A 21,589-nucleotide genomic window follows, 5' to 3' on the forward strand; every position below is an offset into this window, starting at 1 on the left:
TATGAAATAACAGATATGGAATCATGTATTATATATAAACAAATCAAAATATACTTGAGAATCTTCGAAGTAGCCACCCTTTGCCTTGATGACAGCTTTGCACATGCTTGGCGTTCTCTCAACCAGCTTCACCTAGAATGCTTTTCCAACACTCTTGAAGGAGTTCCCACATATGCTGAGCACTTGTTGGCTGCATTTCCTTCACTCTGTGGTCCAACTCATCCCAAACCATCTCAATTGGGTTGAGGTCAGGTGACTTTGGAGGCCAGGTCATCTGATGCAGCACTCCATGACTCTCCTTCTTGGTCAAATAGCCCTTACTAAGGCTGGAGGTGTGTTCTGGGTCATGGTCCTGCATGTACTGTATCAGTATAATGAAACTGTAAGACTGACATATTTCTCAACATGCTCACAACCTGCCATTGGATACAAATTATTTAAAAAATGGTACACGTCAAGTGTTATCAGTTTAAAGATTTGTACTTAGAGTTGTGAAAATATACCACTAACATTTAAAAAAAACTGTAAACACACACACATTTACACCAACTCATGGGACATTGTTGGAGACAAATTGTGTTTTTTTTTTAAGTAGGGAGACCAAAGCACATGGTCTGGAAGCATGTGATGTGAGAAGTTCACAGAGGCCATTATTGTCTTCCTATCATGCAGCGATGCAGCAGTAATTAAATATGCCACTTATGCTTCACTGATTAATTTCCCTTCACAATTTGGTGGCTCAGCTGAATGCAGCTTTATGGGCAGAAGGGCTATATTGTATCCATTATTGCCTCATTACTGGTTGTAAGGGCTTGGCGTGGGGGAGGGGACAGAGTGAGGGTAAAGCACCCCATGAAGACATTATGGTTGTCTCTCCAAACATAACTACACTCTCCATTGTCAGTTCTGTCTCCATTTTTCTGATGTGATGTGTTTAACTTTATTGAAGTAGGGAGCAGCTTGCTAATCTGTCAGAGAATCTAAACAACCAACAATTTAATGATGTAGTTTACAAAGAGTTTCTACGGGATTGTCTCGTTAATTCTTTTGTTGACCGTAAATTGTTAGACTTCTACAATGTCCTCCATGCAGTCACTGTAATTATACCTCTCTCAGGACAGTGTCCTGCAGAAGAGCCACTTTTCTCTGCCCTCACTCCACAGAGCGATGCCTCCCTTGTGTCACTGACATGGAGAGATGCAGGTTCACTTGCCCTGCGTAGGGGCTTATCTAGGGCTAAGCTAGGGGGACGGACAAATAGCAAAGCCAGCCTCAATCCAGCCAGCCGGGCTAAGGGCACAGAAAGCCATCTGTCCCTTCTCTGTGCAATAATTGACAACAAAGGGGGTCAAACATTTAACGAGGACTGTAAAACTAGGGGACTATTCATTCTGGAGTGACAAAGAAGAGAGGAAGAGGAACAAATATTTATACTAAAACAGCAGGTTAGTGTTTTATACTAATAGTTATATTTTTTATTTTTTTACATTACAGGCTCCTCAACCAATGTAGCTAATAGAGGATTAGGCTTTGCAGCTATTCATGTTTCCCTTGGTAATAATATTGCAAATAAGAAAACTACAGAAGTCTTATTCAACCGTAAACCTTAATCCCCTGTTCTTTTAACAACTTACAAATAAATTGCCCAATAGCCGGTTGCCCTGAGTTGACACAAACTTAGCTACCCATGTCATTGAATTTCTTAACCCTTATTGTTAGATGCAATGCAATTCCGTTGAATCTACAGTACTGGATTTCATTGATGAAACTCAAACAAGGCTTTTGGTCAAATATTGTGGGTTTGAGTATACATATATTTGCCAATGTTCTATGCCCTTGTATACGAGGAGGAACTTTTATCCACACATTAAGATGGGCCTAATCTCATTTCATGATGTGAGAGGAAGGTTTTAAAATGCTCCGATTGTAATACAATGCTATGTAGGCCCTATCACACACAATTATGGGGGGGAGGGGGAGTTTTAAAGCGCACAACATAGCCTCCGAGCAAAGTCACTTGTCTCATGATAAGCTTTCAATTTCAATATTAATGTCGTTCCATTTCTTCGACAAGATCAAATTCAAAATCCTCATATTGTCCTGAAAATCAGTTAGTCAAGAGTACATGTGTTCCCTGAAGTGTAATTCCAGTTTGGTTACAAAGATTAGATTTTTATCAACACATTTTTTGTCACTGTACATGTTCAATTGTTAAATCATGCTCATGGCTGCTCCTGTGGAGCGTTTTTGTTCTGTCGTCTTGAGGGGGTGCTGACATGCTAGAGGTGACTGAAATGGGTCAAAAGGGTCTTAAGCATTAACCAAACAAATCCGGGCCTATAGGATTAGGCTGGGATGTTGCTGTTTGTTGGATGCATTTAGTGTAATTATAATGACACAGAGAAGGGAATCACTCTTGTTAGGCTATATATACCCTGCTGCTCAACAACTCTTTGAATTCCTAATATTATTGTCTGCAGAAATATTATTATTTTCTATATGGAGTGAAGATGTTTGCATTGCTTGCTGGGAATTGACCCAGGCTTGACTTAGCAATGGATGTTGAAGCAATTATAATTAAAGAATCATATACAGTACTGTTTGAATGTAAATGACATGTTATTGTCAAACTCAAACATTATTTTACCCATCACCATTGTGTGTAATCTTTGTTGCTTCCATGTCTTTCTTAGGTGTGGCATGCCGGCAAAGCGTTGTCTTCATCTATTGGTGTAGGTAAGTATCTTTGGGGCAAAGGGTGGAATTGGACCAGAAATCGGCCATGGCATTTCTAACAAACCAGACCATTTATTTTCCTCGAGTCCCAACACCGGCCCATTTATTTTCTTGAGGCCCACATTATTAGCCAGATAATGATCATTTTGTGCGAAAAACCCAAGTTAGACAGGACCACTGGGCTAAAAATTGACCAGCCCATTTGGCATTTGCCCGAAATGCCAGATGGCCAGTCCGCTCCTGGTCAAAGGTCATGCATGACACACTTGATAAGATACAAAAAAGACAAATACAGTTATGTTTAAAGCGTTGGCGTTGTAATGGATTGTAGTTTATGGGGGGGGGGGGGTGTAGGGATTGATACATTTATCATTAGGGTAAATCAAATCAGATTTTTTTAAATGGAAATTAAAAACTTTAGAAGCCTTTTTAAACCTCAAGTACAATACAAGTTAAAATTCTCAGCAACAAAATAGTGATAAAAATTATCCTACATCTGATTAGATTAGGGCAAGTTCTGATAGAATTTTGGATTGTGGAAAGAAGGATTCTGTCCCTTCACACTCACCGACAGAGTAAAGTCATATGTTCATATTTGAGTGTCCCACTCCTGTCTGTCTTACATTCAGAGACATTCCTCTGTGGTTCTGGGTATAGGATGAAGGGTACATGGGAACAGTGGGACATTGTGTTCCCCACAGTGTGATATTACTAGGGTATTATTAGAGACGGTCACACAGACATCACTTGATCTCCAGCCCTGTAGGACACAAACAGCTCCTTTTGTATTTCTATCTAATCAAAGAACAGTCTCACAAGTTCTGTTTAGCTGGAACTAATGAGGGAGTCCAATGTGAGCATCACACCAGCGGCAAAGCAAATTTGACCCAGTCACAGATATCAACCACTAAAACAGGATCATAATGATAAGCCTTGCATCATAGGGATAATGATAAAGAAATATGTAACTATGTATGCTTACCGGTACGTGGGCACAATTAACTCTGGAGGCTTGGATTTCACTTTTAAGTGATGTGGCAAAAACCTGAAGTCAAAATCAAAGACAATTGCATTCACTGTAGGGACAACTCTCTAATCGTAAAATGACAAATTCACTGTCTCATTCATTCTGGGAAAGCCTCCACATATAGTTGTATTGATTGCATGTTACACTGGATGCATTTCAAGGGTTGTGAAGGGCTTTCTAATATCATTTTATGACTGACTGAACAAAAATCAATTGACTATGCCAGTTTCATGTGAATTGGGTCCCTCTTTATGTCTACAGAGTGTTGTATGAAGCTGAGTGTCTAGACCGTTGATAAGTGTGAATATGTCTGACAAGGAAGGTGGGGCCTCAGAAGGGGGTCTGAATGTTACCCTCACGTTACGGCTTCTGATGCATGGGAAGGTAAACACGTCGCATCATTGCAACATATCTCTATTCTTTTACATGATTCCGATTGTCGGATCACGTTAAAAATGTTTGAATGTCATCATTTTATTGATTTATATATTTGTTTGGTGTCTCATTGTTAACAGGAAGTGGGCAGCATAATTGGAAAGAAAGGGGAAACCGTCAAAAAGATGAGAGAGGAGGTAAGTCGTGTCCTTACAACTGTATGTAAAAAAAACATATATTTTCTGACAAAACAAATGCAATAAAATGCTAATTTCAATAGAATTGGAATATGCTTTCGGGAAAAAGGGTATTTTTTTTACATGACTCACCTAAAATGTCAACTGTGTTTCTAGAGTGGCGCTCGCATCAACATTTCGGAGGGATCTTCTCCAGAGAGGATTGTTACCATCACAGGACCAACAGAGGGCATCTTCAAAGCTTTCTCTATGATCGCTGAGAAGTTTGAGGAGGTAACAAAAGACTCTGCTACCATGTAATCTGGTGTGTCCTTATGTTATTATCTTACAAGTAAAAATGTACCGAATTTCCTCACTTTGGGCCACATTTCACACAAAACTTCCTTTGACTTCAATGAATGATACAATACAAAAGATTTTATCAGGAACGTGTTAGAATTTCGGAGATTTCACCCCCTATATTTTGATAACCTGAAAACGGTCTTAACCTCTATTTCAGGACATTACAGCTGCAATGACAAACAGCACGGTAACAAGCCATCCTCCAGTGACACTCCGCCTTGTGTTCCCAGGGAGTCAGTGTGGCTCCTTGATAGGCAAAGGAGGCTCCAAGATCAAGGAGATCAGAGAGGTAGAAGAAGCTAGGCCCGAAGCTTCTCTCAATTACTTTCTGTCTCTCTTGACAACAATTTTGTCCTAGCGGGAGCTCATTTGATTTAGCCTGGTCCCAGATCTGTTTGTGCTGTATAGCCAACTAATGACTGTAGGAGTTGTTTATACAGCATATATCTGGGATCAGGCTACATTTGATGATCCCATCCTAACCTTTCAATCACCCAATGAAACAGCCTCAAGTAAATTAATTACAATGAAGCACCAGCCCCACGCGACACTATTCAGGGAGACTGATAAGCCTGGAGTACCAAACAATGTGGTCACGCAAACATTCACATTCATCCATGGAATTGGGTGCTAAATCCTCATAGTAAACATAGTACATTAACTATGAAGGAGGATTGCACTCCAAGTAATTGGGTGTCAAATATTTATGTTGACATAATCTCGGAACACAGAAACCAAATCTTGTGTGTGCACTGGCTAGCAGTGTCACAAGAGACTAATTTGTACAACATATACATTGTGCATGTCAACAAAAATAAATACAAATTCAGACATTGTACAGTTATATATGAATAATACATGATCAAAAGGAATCTTTTGACAAATGATGGCCTCTCTTTGTAATTGACTCCCATTGTATGTGATGTTCAGACCACAGGTGCTCAGGTGCAGGTTGCAGGGGACATGCTGCCAGAATCCACTGAGAGAGCTGTCACTATCTCAGGCACTCCTCAGGCCATCACACAGTGTGTCAGACACATCTGCTCTGTCATTCTGGAAGTAAGCAAGCCAATACAATTAACATACAGTATTATTATAGCATCCAATTGTTCAAATTTATATCCAGACTTGAAATGACTCAAGGCTTGATAATTATGGTATCTAACTACACCATAATAATTGAGACTACAGCCATATCAGGGCCTAAGAAACAATGGGATCTAACTAGTCGCAGTTGGTAGTGATGTGTTTGTCTGATCAGTCATTGCTGTTTGTTGGTTGGCTGTGTCTTCAGTCACCACCCAAAGGAGCAACTATCCCATATCGCCCCAAGACCATGCCAGGAGCCGGCCATCCACTATTTCAACAACAACAACAACAACAACAACAACAACAACATGCTTCACAAGTGAGTTTTTTTGTTGTTGTTGTCTGTACAAAAGTTACACTTGAATACAATACAGTAAGATAAAAAATATATATATACACATCAGCCCCTTGGCGCTGATGATTGGCAAGTGATGGCAGGTGATCAAATAGCCTTCTAAGGCTGATGATGTTATGTTCAGGAAATGTACGATAACCTTGTTTTAAAAAACTTGCATGTCCATTAGAATTGTTTATGTGTCTGCATATTCCAATTAATTCCTTGAAAATGATAGACAAGAACCTGTTTCATGACGATAGAAGGCTGGAAGGACAGCTACTAGACACATAACGTTGTTGTTGTATATTCATTACCATACCTGCTTGTAATTAAAGACGTAATTAAAATGAGCTCTGGGAAAAATGCAAACTAGGCACTCATTCCGCTCATTCTAGGAATTTCATGGAAATTAATTGTATTTCCTGTTAATCCAATTAAAAGGTAGATTCTGCATCTTCCTGGCCTTTTTTGATTCCGAGTAATCAAGTTAAGAAATGTAATTGGAGTTTAGGCTACAAAAACATTCGGAGATGTCACGCAATGCTCATTTAGCCCAAAAAACATCCAGTGCATCTTTTCACCACTAGAGGGAAGCATCCGCATATATTGACGTCTCTTCGCTATTTGTAGTATGTGAGTGGCCAGATGAGAAATTGCTGCTACAGCCAGTTGACTTTAAACATCTATAGTCTCCGGTCAGAGCTGTCATATAATTACACAGCAGTTAGTAAGCACATCGCCACGTTACAAATGAGGGCAGTGTACAGATGGGCATCAACGCTGGACAAAATACGGCACTTAAACCCCTCGCTTTGCCATGTGGCATTATCCGTTATGGCTCCAATTTTACATACAGACAAATCCATTATGACCTTTCACAAATGTGTGTATCCGATTGGACATCCTAGGCAAAGCGAAACCCAAAAAATGAAATGGATAATCTTTCGATTAAATTAGGTGGATCGAAACATAGACGTAGTAATAGCTACAGATTTTGGGAATGTGACCAAAGCAGCATGGGATCTACATCAAATCCTCATGTGTTAAACCATTTAGAAAATAATCATAACGGGACAAGAGGAGAAATGGTCAAACAGTTATAATACCCCACTCCTGTATCCCATTTTTGCAGGCCTTCACAATTCAAGGACAGTATGCGTATCCACATCAAGATGTAAGTGCATTTGTCTGATCCAATAACACCCACCCCAATGACCCACTCCTGCCCACAACCACCACCAACTTCCAAGCCACCACTATGCCCTCAGTGCACTCATTAGCAAGGAGGAAACACTAACACTATCCTGTACTGTGGTGTTTATTAACACTAGCATAGCAGCTTGCTTTGTTTCAGAAGAGTGTGAGAAAAGAAAGGGACCATGACAAAAATAAGCTAACGGTAACTTGGCACCTCTTGCTCATAGAAATACCACATCTAATATTGAAGAATCTCATCACTTCCATGACAAGCCAGCATAATTCTGATTCTGATGTCAAACGTCGAATTCTTCACCAAACTAACACACATTCTGAACTCTGTGTTTGAATTTAAGATTGGCTCTGTATTGTAGCTATAGCTGTCAGCTCCGCTGAAATAATCCAGTTTGATTGGTTAGTTCTAACTTCCTTCCTACCCTGCAGTTGACCAAGCTTCACCAGTTGGCTATGCAGCATATCCCCCTCCCTTCCCTTGGGCAAAGCAACCCTACCTTCCCTGGTACGTACCCAAGGCTCCCTGGGAAAGTCCATCTTATCCCTCTCTCTCTCTCTCTCTCTGTGCTCCTCTTTCTTCTTCTGTGCTCATCACACCAATCAAAAACCCTCTTCTGCTTCTGGAAAGACCACGTCTTCTTTTACATGTTTAGGTTTTACTGTATGTCTGTAAAGATAGAGCATTTTTTTACGAGGTGGTAGCCTACATCTTACAGAACCCTCATCTCACAGACCCCTCTCCTTAACCTTGGCAACGATTCTCCTCTGTCTCTAACATCCTCCCTACCATCCCTGACCTATACCACCCCATGTATTCTATCCCACAACAAAGAAGCAGCCAACCAAAAAAAGAAACACAATATTCAAACAGTGAGAATTATTGAATTATTCCAATTGTTTGATAAATTAAAAAAAGACAGGGTATTGCTGAACATGTATGCATTCCAAAAGATACATTCACAGATTGAAATGCTAAGGTATATTATTAATCAATCATTATGTATAATTGTATGCATTTTATAATCACAGCTGTTAAGTCGCTTTGGCTTTCATGTTAGATGTACATGCAATGTGATTTGAAGTCTTTAATTAAAGGTGACCAAACAATTGATGAATGTCCTGTCTCAGGGATCATTCATATACAGTGACATGCAATGCCACGACTTTCAGTGCATACGGAAACAGTACTATGTCCTACTCTGCAGGAATGGATGCCTCTGTCGCCACAAGTTCTCAGGAGCTGGCGATACCCAACGACGTAAGTCTTGCTTAGTCTTATCAGCATCATACAAGGTACAGACTACAGATCGCAGTCATTTAGGTACCGGTTCCGCTGCTCTCAAACAGAGAAGGACAGCTGGAATGGATTGTTGTTGTTGTTGTTGTTGTTGTTGTGATACGTAAGCCAACTGAACGCTGTCTCTTTACATGATGTTCTATCCTTATCTTTAGGACAGATCTCCAATTGTCACATGTCCAAGCTGGCGAGAATATATTTCAGAGTTTCAAATTGTGGAGATAACATTATGGAGGGTGCAGATGTTTCAATTGGACTGATAATCCACGAGAAACATGTGACACATCTTTTGACTTCAATTTGTCACTTTCCTATCTTTTCCTCCTCAGTTTATTGGCAGCATAATTGGCAGACAAGGCAGCAAGATCAATGAGATTCGCCAGGTGTCAGGAGCTCACATCAAGATAGCCAGTGCCACGGACGGATCGCCCATGCGCCAAGTCACAATCATAGGCTCTCCTACCAGCATCAGTGTGGCACACTACCTCATCAATGTCAGGTAAGACTGCCTCACTACCTCTAACAGGTCAGTTGTGAGTTGTGACCCATGAGGCACTACAGTACATGACAGTCAACTGACAAGACCCAACTGAAAATAGAGAACAAAACAGACAAGATGGTCAAACAACGTAAAACAGTCTAACAACAGACACGACAGTCAAACAACAGACAATATAGTCAATGTAACAGTGTTGACAGGAAGGAAGGATGGAATTGTTTTGTTTTAGGGAAAAGCATTACATATTATCTAAGTGCCTTGGGGTCTACACACAATCTAGTGATCCAAACTCACAAAAGCATGAACACTTTTTTGTCTTACTGCTTTTAACACATAACATTCCTCATTTGATTCTTTTTTTCCCCTTTCTCTCACTCTCCTCCCATGCTTTACCCATTCTCTTCCTGCCTTTCTTTGGATATGCCTCCCCTTAACTCCTTTGCTGAACCCTACCTTCCCATCTTCTCCCAACCCCATCCTTTCCAAAAATGGCTACCTTCCCTGTATCTGTTTACAGCTTAGAGATGGCTAAATACACCATGCAGGCTGCTTCCTCTGCGTCATCTGTTGACCTCAACAATATGAGCTTCTCTCAGTCTGCTCCCACTGTCTCCACACCCACCTCTATGGCTGTCATGGCCGCCACCACCCAAGTCCCTGGCACCATTAACATGCACTCCCCCTCCACCTTACAGTCCATCCCCACCCAGCACTATGCCGTCCCCGTTTCCAGTCTGCTTGGCATGAAAACGCTCCCTATGCTGGCTATGCACCCAGCAGCTGCCTCAGGGCTCCTGCAAGGTCTATCCCCTTACACCACTAAGATTCCTACTGCTGGCATGAAAAAACCTGAGCGCCAGAAGTTTGCCCCATATTGACATATGGGATAAGAATTGAATTCCTCTTCCAAAAACACGTTTGGGGTCAGTACTGCATAACACTTGTTCCCTGTTGCAAAGCTTGATTAAGATATATTGACTGTATGCAGAGGCCTCATGCCCGTAGGGGGGACAGGGGCGTGTTCCCCCTCAGATTTGTCTTGTTGAAAAATATGTTGTTGTTGTTTCTCTGTGATACTACTAGCCACCTAGCAATTTTATGAAGTTGGCTTTAGGTAGCACAGATAGGTTCCCAATCTCCTACCCTCATTACTAGCTACCAAGAAGCCATTTCAGGATATAAATCAAGTTAGAGTAGCTCGTTGGCAAGGTTTCCTGCTGGCAAGATTGCTACACTTTAGAAAAGCAAGCAGTTGCTAAATGTACTGAATAAAACTCACATGAATTTATATATTTTACCCAGACTTTAGCAGAGCAGCAGAAAAGCATATAAGAGGTATGCTGAGATATGCAGAAAAAAATAAACATATTTTGGGCATATAATTAAGCATAATGATTATTCTCTAGATTGCAGGATAAAGCTTTCAGCTGTTTGACACACACACACACACACACACACACACACACACACACACACACACACACACACACACACACACACACACACACACACACACACACACACACACACAGTAGTGTAATAGTATTGTTTGCAACTGTAACTAAAGCGAAATACCTACTTGTGTATCAGAACTCAAGCATTTCTCAAGCTTACAGTATGTGATGCACAGAAACAGCGGAACCTTCCAGCAGAACAGTTTTCTCAGATATGATGTATTGTATTTTGTTTTGAATCGCTGTAAACAGTTGGCCAATGATGTGGTTAGGAAAAAGCCAGTTCCAAACCAGAATTGACGTTGTACCAGCTGCATTCTATCGGTAGGGTAACACCCAAGTGTCAAGTATTATGACATGGCCATAACCATGTCATAATATGTCATAACAGCTGACATAATGTGTCATAACCTATTATAATATGGTCATAACACTGTCATGACCCATATATTTACACCTCTTGTGACATATATTGCGTTATTTTATGGCAGGTTATGACACCTACATCAGAGTGTCTAAACCCACATTTATTCAAATGTATTTTTTCACTACAAAGACGTTTCCTTTTGTTTGAATGTTTCTTTCTTAAATCCTTTGTTGTTGTGGTAATATATTTTTGTTACAGTCATGCTTCTTTTTTATCGTCATTTTTCAAAAATGATCTCGTAGAAAATGAAGTTTATTGCACTGCCGTGAAGCATGATGACCTCCCTGTGACACTTTACGTGGACTAAGAAAATGCAATTTATGAAACTGTCACGAAGCATCCGGCCTATCACGTGCATGCCCTTATATCAGTCATCAATCAAAAAGAGGGTGTCTTGTCCTGCTCCTGCAATCTGATCGTGCATTCATCCCAGTCATCAGCAACAGAGCATTGGGGTAGGTGCACGTCCGACATCAATGTGTGCGCAATTCAAATTCTAATTGAACATGGTCCATTTTTTATTTATTTTTAATATCACATACATAAACATACTGTTGACACGTAGGCTAGGATGTAATGGAATGTTTTGCCTTGTGTGGTAGCTTTTGAGGGTTTTGACACTCTTATGTAGGTGTCATAACCAGCCATAAAATAACGCAATATATGTCACAACGGGTCTAAATCTATTATAACAGGTTATGACAAGTTATGTCAGCTGTTATGACATGTTTATGACATGTTTATGACCGCGAACGTGAACATTTATGACGTTGGTTGTCAAGTAAAGTTATTACAGTGAAGTTTACTGTAACAATGGTTTTTCCGCTTGGTCATGTTTTTTCCTCCTCCTCCAATAGGCTCTCGTCAGTGGTTACAGACTTGGGTGCTCTGTAGTATTGTTGCACATGCAGTGCTGAAGGGATTACTCTAAAGCCACGTTGGATTCTTGTGGCTTTGAATCTACACAAAAATCCTGTAGAGTGGGACTGGCCTAACTAATTCCTATAGTTCTGTTTTTGCCGCTTGGTTTTCTCAGAACTGAAGTCAAAATGAACAAACCTCTACAGTCCAATTCATATTCCACTCTGCTCTCAATATCTGTGGTTGATGCAGAACACTATTGTAACCACGTTATGTTTATGCTCGTGTTTTTAATTAGGTTCTACTCTTAGCTTTGTTGATGAGCTCTTATGATTTGTTATATTTGTCCCAGACATGAAATTACTTTGAAATAAATCAAGCTTTTTACGAATACAAATGAGTAATTTCTCCTTTTTTATTGCACAGCAAAATCAAACAATTTACACACTTGAGATTAGACTACCCCTCAATATTAGTAATTGTTGTTTTCATATACAGTATCTTTCTCCTTTGCTGTGCAAAGACCTTTCAGAGGACAGGTGCTCAAAAAGAAAAAGCCCAGGTGTTAATCAACTGTTCTGCTGCTGTGACAGTACTGTTGATATTTTAAACTAGGTAGCTAGCTACACACACTCGACAGGTGACCACATGTCTCAAGCCATGCATGTTTGAATACTGGGCACCCGCAATCTCCTACAGGGCAGACTGGGAAACAGGCACAACCGGGCGCACTCGAGCTCTGTACAGGGCAGATCAACAGGAGCAAACAACAGACTGGGTGGGGCAGGGCGAACATGATGACATCACGACGACTTGCGAACAGTGGGTTCTGAACAACAACGTTAAAAAATCTATATGCAACATTTTTTTTGTGTGGTGGAAATATACCACTAACCAAAAGGGCACTTTGGAGACTGGAAGGCCTAAGGGGCATGTGCTCTGCACAGGTAGAGCCCTATCTGTGCACATGCCTGTCTGCCTGAGATATGGTATGGTAATTTAGTCGACATGCCTTTCCACTTTGCTAGACTATTTTTCAATAATTCATTGTATATTAACGTCTGGGTTATATTTGTCAAAATAACTTTTCTTTAGGAACTAAGCCACATTGATATATACTGTAGCATTCCTATGGGGGAAAATTGTACAGAGTTGCATGACACAGTATTCAAGATATGGAGTTTCAAGACTGTTATATCTTGGCTAGAGTTTGTCATAAGACTTTCTGAACATACTGTTGGGTTCTGGGAATATGAAATGTTACTTATTAATTGCACTGATGGAGTGATAAGGTTGAGGGTCTAAAACAGAAGTCAAGGGTTATAGGAGGAAGGCATATAGTGTGTTCTAACTAAGCTTGGAATGTGTTGAGTGCAGGGAAGCGATTACATGTGGCATGCATTGATAAGGCGAGACGGGTGGCGATCTTAGAAACAAACAAATGTCACTGGGGGAGAGAGGGTAATGTATAACGTTTACATTATGTCAGGATATGTTATTGTTAGCCACCAAGGATCATCTGGGAGGAGAAGAGACACAGTCTGGTATCAATAACCATGACAGCCTTGAGTTGAGAAGGAGTGAGCACTTTGGGGTAGAGGTCAGGACAGATGAAGTGAGGAAGAACAGAACAGATATCACTAAGGCTCTGTCTAGCAGCAGGGATGCATTGGCTGTTCAGTTGTGGAGGAGGAGACTCAGCCTAGGAGAAAGGGTTAAATATCAGTGCTTGTGTGAAATGCTTTTTTGTCTGAATTACAGCTGTAACGACCCTTTGGGAATAATTCAACTTTGTTAAGCTTCTCTAGTGTCTGTGAGTTATTTACTCTGAAAAACTAAGAACCTAACAATACCATACAAAGTCTAATATACTGTAGGTATACAGCTAACTGCCAAAATAATGGAAACATTTGAGTAAATCAGGGATGCAAAGTATATTGAAAGCAGGTGCTTCCACACAGGTTGGGTCCTGAGTTAATTAAGCAATTAACATCCCATCATGCTTAGGTTCATGCACTGTATTAAATGATGGGCAGGCCATTCTTTTGGCTACCATGGCTATGTCCCCATAGGCTGACAATGCCCCCATCCAGAGGGCACGACTGGTCACTGAATAGTTCGATGAGCATGAAAACGATGTAAACCATATGCCTTGGCCGTCTCAGTCACCACATGTGAAGTGAACACTTTATGGGAGATTCTGGAGCGGTGGCTGAGACAGCGTTTTCCACCACCATCAACAACCAAATGATGCCATTCCTCCAGACACTTGTAGAATCTATGCCAAGGTGCATTAAAGCTGTTTTGGCTCGTGGTGCCCCTGTTAAAACCCTTTATGTTGGTGTTTACTTTATTTAGTCAGTTACTTGTAGTTCAGGTTGGCGCATGATTGGATACGCAAACCTTTTAAAGATACTATACACATTGTTTTGCTAATAGAGTACTCTGTAGTCTCACTGGTGAAATCTCTGTTGATCGATTTACAGTACCAGTCAAAAGTTTGGACACACCTACAGTACTCATTTCAAGTTTATTTATTTTAATTGTATTTTTTATTTTTTACCTTTTTCTACATTGTAGAATAATAAGTGAAGTCATCAAAACTATGAAATAATACACCTGGAATCATGTAGTAACCAAAAAAAGTGTTAAACAAATCAAAATATATTTTATATTTGAGATTCTTCAAAGTAGCCACCCTTTGCCCTGATGACAGCTTTGCACACAATGTAGAAAATAGTCAAATTAAATAAAAACCCTTGAATGAGTAGGTGTGTCCAAACTTTTGACTGGTACTGAATATCTCTGGCTGACTCTTGTGTACTATGTATTTGCATTTTTGGTTGGTCACAAATAGCCTATCTGTCAATACCCTAATCAAAAGGTGTTGGGATCATCAAACATGTATCATTAAATAATATTGCTTACTGTCAAAGTATATGTTCTGTACCTGTAAGCTACAAACAGTAGGCAAACTTTTTTCAATACTATATTTGTCTTTATGATCTGGGCTTAACCCAAAACATCAAATGAATATTCAACACATAAAAATGTCCTCTCGGGTGCTACAGGAACAGCTTTCTCTTGTCTGGCCTATTCAAGCATGCTGCTTTCAATGGCCAGGTATACTGTAGTTCTCTGCCCTCTTCCTTTCAAGAATGAACCCTTGTGCCACTGCATACAGTGCACTCAGAAAATATTCAGACCCCTTGACTTTTTCCACATTTTGTTACGTTACAGCCTTATTCTAAAATTTATTAAATTGTTTTTCCCCCCTCATTAATTTACACACAATATCCCATAATGACAAAGCAAAAACAGTTTGTAGCAATGTTTGCTAATTTATATATATTTTTAAATTTACATAAGTATTCAGACCTTTTACTCAGCACTTTGTTGAAGCACCTTTGGCAGCGATTACAGCCTTGAGGCTTCTTGGGTATGACGCTACAAGCTTGGCACACCTGTATTTGGGGAGTTTCTCCCATTCTTCTCTGCAGATCCTCTCAAGCTCTATCAGGTTGGATGGGGAGCGTCACTGCATAGCTATTTTCAGGTCTCTCCAGAGATTTTAGATTGGGTTCAAGTCTGGCTCTGGCTGAGCCACTCAAGGACATTCAGAGACTTGTACCGAAGCCACTCCTGCATTGAGTTGGCTGTGTGCTTAGGGTCTGTGTACTTTGCTCCGTTCATCTTTGCCTCGACCCTGACTCGTCTCCCAGTCCCTGCTGCTGAAAAGTATCCCCACAGCATGATGATGCCACCACCATGCTTCACAATAGAGATGGTATTGGCCAGGTGATGAGCAGTGTCAGGTTTCCTCCAGGCCAAATAGTTCAATCTTGGTTTCATCAGACTAGGGAATCTTTTTTCTCATGGTCTGAGAGTATGTTAGAAACCTTTTGGCTGTCATGTGCATTTTACTGAGCAGTAGCTTCCCGTCTGGCCACTCTACCATAAAGGCCTGACTGGTGGAGTGCTGCAGAGTTGGTTGTCCTTCAGGAAGTTTCTCCCATCTCTACAGAGGAACTCTGGAGCCCTGTCAGAGTGACCATTGGGTTCTTGGTCAACTCTCTGACCAAGGCTTTTCTCCCCCAATTGCTCAGTTTGGCCGGGCTGCCAGCTCTAGGAAGTGTCTTGGTTGTTCCAAACTTCTTCCATTTAAGAAGGATGGAGGCCACTGTGTTCTAGGGGACCTTCAATGCTGAGGAATGTTTTTGCTACTCTTCCCCAGATCTGTGCCTCGACACAATCCCTTCGACCTCACGCCTTGGTTTTTTCTCTGACATGCACTATCAAATGTGGGACCTTATATAGACATGTGTGTGCCTTTCCAAATCACGTCCAATCAATTTAATTTATCATAGATGGACTCTAGTCAAGTTGTAGAAACATCTCAAGGATGATCAATGGAAACAAGGTGCACCTGAACTCAATTTCTAGTCTTATAGCAAAGTGTCTGAATGCTTACAGTTGAAGTCGGAAGTTTTCATGCACTTAGGTTGGAGTCATTAAAACTTGTTTTTCAACCACTACAAATTTCTTGTTAACAAACTATAGTTTTGGCAAGTTGGTTAGGACATCTACTTTGTGCATGACACAAGTCATTTTTCCAACAATTGTTAACAGACAGATTATTTCACCTATGATTCACTGTATCACAATTCCAGTGGGTCAGAAGTTTACAAACACTAAGTTGACTGTGCCTTTAAACAGCTTTGAAAATTCCAGAAAATGATGTCATGGCTTTAGAAGCTTCTGATAGGCTAATTGACATCATTTGTGTCAATTGGAGGTGTACCTGTGGATGTATTTCAAGTCCTACCTTCAAACTCAGTGCCTCTTTGCTTGACATCATGGGAAAATCAAAAGAAATCAGCCAAGACCTCATCATTGGGAGCAATTTCCAAACGCCTGAAGGTACCACCTTCATCTATACAAACAATAGTATGCAAGTATAAACACCAGAGGACCACACAGCCGTCATACCGCTCAGGAAGGAGACTTATTTTGTCTCCTAGAGATGAACATACTTTGGTGTGAAAAGTGCAAATCAATCCCAGAACAACAGCAAAGGACCTTGTGAAGATGCTGGAGGAAACAGGTACAAAAGTATCTATATCCACATTAAAACGAGTCCTATATCGACATAACCTGAAAGGCCGCTCAGCTTGGAAGAAGCCACTGCTCCAAAACCCCCATAAAAAAGCCGGAAAACAGTTTGCAAATGCACATGGGGACAAAGATTGTACTTTTTGGAGAAATGTCCTCTGGTGGTCTGATGAAACAAAAATAGGACTGTTCGGCCATAATGACCATCGTTTCGTTTGCAGGAAAAAGGAGGAGGCTTGCCAGCAGAAACACACCACCCCAACCGTGAAGTTGGGATGTGTGGATATAAAAAAAATATGTGGATATATTGAAGCAACACCCCAAGACATCAGTCAGGAAGTGAAAGCTTGGTCGCAAATGGGTCTTCCCAATGGACAATGACCCCACGCATACTTCCAAAGTTGTGGCAAAATGGCTTAAGGACAACAAAGTCAAGGTATTGGAGTGGCCATCACAAAGCTCTGACCTCAATCACATAGAAAATTTGTGGACAGAACTGAAAAAGTGTGTGCGGAGCAAGGAGTCCTACAAACCTGACTACATTACACCAGCTCTGTCAGGAGGAATGGGCAAAAATTCACCCAAATTATTGTGGGAAGCTTGTGGAAGGCTACCCGAAACGTTTGACCCAAGTTAAACAATTTAAAGGCAATGCTTCCAAATACTAATTGAGTGTATGAAAACTTCTGACACACTGGGAATGTGATGAAATAAATAAAAGCTGAAATAAATCATTCTCTTTACTATTATTCTGAGATTTCACATTCTTAAAATAAAGTGGTGATCCTAACTGACCTAAGACAGGGGATTTTTACTCTGATTAAATGTCAGGAATTGTGAAAAACGGAGTTTAAATGTATTTGGCTAAGGTGTATGTAAACCTCCGACTTCAACTGTATGTAAATAAGCTATTTCTGTTTTTTAATTTTTAATACATTTGCAAAAACTTTTGCTTTGTCATTCTGAGGTATTGTGTGTGTAAATTTTCTTTATTTGATCCATTTCAGAATAAGGCTGTAACGTAACAAAATTTGGAAAAAGTAAGGGGTCTGAATACTTTCCGAATGCACTGTATACACTGACTTCAGAAAGTATTCACACCTCTTGACTTGTTTCACATTTTGTTGTGATAAAGAATGAATTTCAAATATATTAAATTGAATAATTTGTCAGTGGCCTACACACAATAGCCCATAATGTCAAAGAGGAGTTGTTTTCAACATTTTTACAAATCATACAAAATAAAAAGGTTACATTTCTTCATTCAATATGCATTCAACCCCTTTTTTTAATGCCAAGCCTAAATAAGTTCAGGAGTGAAAATGTGCTTAGCAAGTCACAAAATAAGTTACATGGGCTCACTCTGTGTGCAATAATAGGGTTTAAAATGATTTTCATTTTAATTACTGCCTCATCTCTGTACCCCATCTGTACCTCATCTGTAAGGTCCCTCAGTCGAGCAGTGAATTTATTTCAAACACTGATTCAACCACAAAGACCAGAGAGGTTTTCCAAAGTCTCGCAAACAAAAAAGCAGACATTGAATATCCCTTGAAGCATGGTGAGATTATTAATTACACTTTGGATGGTGTATCGATACACTCAGTCACTGCAAAGATACAAGCATTCTTCCTAACCTGGAGGGGAAGGAATCTGCTCAGAGATTTCACAAATGGTGACTTTAAAATGGAATGGAGCTCAGTGACCTGTATTCATGGATACCAGGGGAAACTAGGCTTCACCAAAAATGTTACCAATAAAAGAAGATAAATTATAAAATAATTTCTCTTTCATCTCTCTCTGTGTTTCCATAATATTCCGTCATTTCTCAAGGGGCTGAATCTCACCTGAGAAATCACCAGAGCGAGCGAACAGTGCCCCCATCTGTCTCAGTATGTATAGCTGTTGTTATGATTGCTGTCTGAACCAAAGCGTATAACATTTTGGTGCTGTAGCATTTGATTGATTGATGCCAGCAATCATTTGGCCTTTATTTGCCAAGCTGAGCTCAACTGTGTGTTGTCCCGGTGCAACAAAACATCCCCCAAGGGAGTGCAGTTTGGATTTGGCTTCAGACCAATCAGATCACTTCCTAAGGAAAATGTCATTTTCAGAAAAACATGTCTGTTTCTGGTCTGCTTGTGTTGATGTCCTTCAGTAGCTAGCCTGCTAAATCAGAGATGGGGATTTGGACTTGTGGTTTTGACTTAATTCTGTTTACAGGCCAATGATTTACCTCAATTCTAATCTAAACATAAATCCATATTTAGTACCACTGGCCTGAGATGCTTACATTTCAATATGTAGTCTAGATGTAGCCCAGTAGGCTCCCGCTAACTAGCTAGCTAACTTATCTGGTTCTGTGGTTCATTGTTGTCCATGCGAGGAAGTTAGGCTAGCAACCATTTTAGCTAGGTAGCCTATGACAACAAAAACTAAAAGTGTACAGAGCCATAGACCGTTTTGCCAACATGAAAGAGAGGAGGATGTCACTGGTGTTCAACTAGTCTACAAGTAGGGTGAGTCAACATCCTTTGTTTTACTTGTTTGTGCACACGCACGCATGCACACACGCACGCACGCACGCACGCACGCACGCACACACACACACACACACACACACACACACACACACACACACACACACACACACACACACACACACACACACACACACACACACACACACACACACACACACACACACACACAGACATAATCTAGTACCATGGACAGCCACATGATATTTAGTAACATTAATTGGACTCAATTGTGTTGGTATCTTTATGTTTGTTTTCAGTGTATTAAACTAAGCATATATAGTCTTGTTGATTTGATGATGTTTAAGTTGAAATGGTGCTGGAATAGCGGAGGCCGTGCTCCTGTTGTCTTTGTGCTGACTTGCGGCTAACGCCGTGGTTCTAAATCAGTAGTTGTTTAGTAAACTGACGGGGAAAAAACTTGCTTGACCATGCTGCAGATGATATAACTGTTGGTCACATACAATGTTTGCTTTGTGGACTTCACCAGACAGACATTGCTCTCCTGTTTTGTGATGAACAAATGTGTATGTAGTTGAATTTGTTCTGTCACTGTGTGACTGTTGTCTTTTTGTTGTCACAGCCTAATTGTATATCACGGCGGTGTATGAACGAATGGGTTATAGCGCAAACAACACCCTCACAACATAGGTTGCAAAATGCCTTTTTTTTACTGGCTTGGCTTCCTCAGTGATTTTACCCACGCACTGCTACTGGTGGAGGTAAGCACAGGTACAATCCTAGAGGAAACCTGGTTCAGTCAGCTGTACACCAGACACTGGGAGGTGAATTCACCTTTCAGCAGGACAATAACCGAAAACACAAGGCCGAATCTACACTGGAGTTGCTTACCAAAAAGACAGTGAATGTTCCTGAGTGGCCAAGTTACAGTTTTGACTTAAGTCTGCTTGAAAATCTATGGCAAGACTTGAAAATGGTTGTCTTGCAATGATCAACAACCAATTTGACAGAGCTTGAAGAATTTTGAAAAGAACAAAGGGAAAATATTGTACAATCCAGGTGTGGAAAGCTCTTAGAGATGTACCCAGAAGACTCACAGCTGTAATCACTGCCAAAGGTGAATCTAACATGTATTGACTCAGGGTTGTAAGTACTTAGGTAAATTAGATCATTCTATATTTAATTTTCAATAAATTTGCAAACATTTATAAATATGTTTTTACTTTGTCATTATGGGTTATTGTGTGTAGATGGGTGAGAGAAAAAAATATACCGTACCAGTCAAAAGTTTGGACACACCTACTCATTCAATGGTTTTCTTAATTTTTTTACTATTTTCTACATTGTTGAATAATAGTGAAGACATCAAAACTATGAAATAACACATATGGTATCATGTAGTAACCAAAAAAGTGTTAAACAAATAAAAAAATATGTATATTTTAGATTCTTCAAAGTAGCCACCCTTTGCCATGATGACAGCTTTGCACACTCTTGGCATTCTCTCACCTCTTCACCTGGAGTGCTTTTCCAACACTCTTGAAGGATTTCCCCACATATGCTGAGCACTTGTTGGCTGCTTTTCCTTCACTCTGCAGTCCAACTCATCCCAAACCATCTCATTTGGGTTGAGGTTGGGTGATTGTGGAGGCCAGGTCATCTGACATGTGGAGATAATCCGTTCACCTACTCTGCGTCTCACAAAGACACGGCGATTGGAACCAAAAATCTCAAATTTGGACTCATCAGTCCAAGGGACAGATTTCCAACTGTCTAATGTCCATTGATTGTGTTTCTTGGCCCAAGCAAGTCTCTTCTTATTATTGGTGTAGTGGTTTCTTTGCAGCAATTCGACCATGAAGGCCTGATTCATGCAGTCTCCTCTGAACAGTTGAGATGTGTCTGTTACTTGAACTCTGTGAAGCATTTATTTGGGCTGTAATTTTTGAGGCTGGTAAATCTAATAAACGTATCCTCTGTAGGAGAAGTAACTCTGGGTCTTCCTTTCCTGTGGCAGTCCTCATGAGAGACAGTTTCATCATAGCGCTTGATGATTTGCTCTTGCCATAATATGATTTGATTTGTTCTTGCCATAATATGGACTTGGTCTTTTACCAAATAGG

General features: G+C 40.3%; 1 protein-coding gene across 2 annotated transcripts; it reads left to right on the forward strand.

Annotated features, from left to right (window-relative positions):
* The first annotated feature begins 1,217 nt into the window (after positions 1 to 1,217).
* LOC109888747 (poly(rC)-binding protein 3-like) lies at positions 1,218 to 12,246 on the forward strand. Of its 2 annotated transcripts, none has more exons than XM_031823352.1 (13): positions 1,218 to 1,445; positions 2,694 to 2,736; positions 4,025 to 4,147; positions 4,279 to 4,335; positions 4,492 to 4,608; positions 4,835 to 4,966; positions 5,608 to 5,736; positions 5,972 to 6,085; positions 7,236 to 7,277; positions 7,745 to 7,820; positions 8,521 to 8,573; positions 8,942 to 9,111; positions 11,850 to 12,246. In XM_031823352.1, exons 3-13 carry the CDS (start codon positions 4,070 to 4,072, stop codon positions 11,884 to 11,886), a joined length of 1,005 nt encoding a protein of 334 aa, XP_031679212.1. In that variant the 5' UTR covers positions 1,218 to 1,445; positions 2,694 to 2,736; positions 4,025 to 4,069; the 3' UTR covers positions 11,887 to 12,246. The 2 variants fall into 2 exon arrangements, with proteins under 2 accessions (XP_031679212.1, XP_020335505.1); XM_020479916.2 differs by having other exon boundaries at positions 1,220 to 1,445; positions 9,629 to 12,246.
* Positions 12,247 to 21,589: the final 9,343 nt, after the last annotated feature.

The sequence above is a fragment of the Oncorhynchus kisutch genome, linkage group LG4 (genome assembly GCF_002021735.2).
Source record: "Oncorhynchus kisutch isolate 150728-3 linkage group LG4, Okis_V2, whole genome shotgun sequence".
Taxonomy (NCBI): domain Eukaryota; kingdom Metazoa; phylum Chordata; class Actinopteri; order Salmoniformes; family Salmonidae; genus Oncorhynchus; species Oncorhynchus kisutch.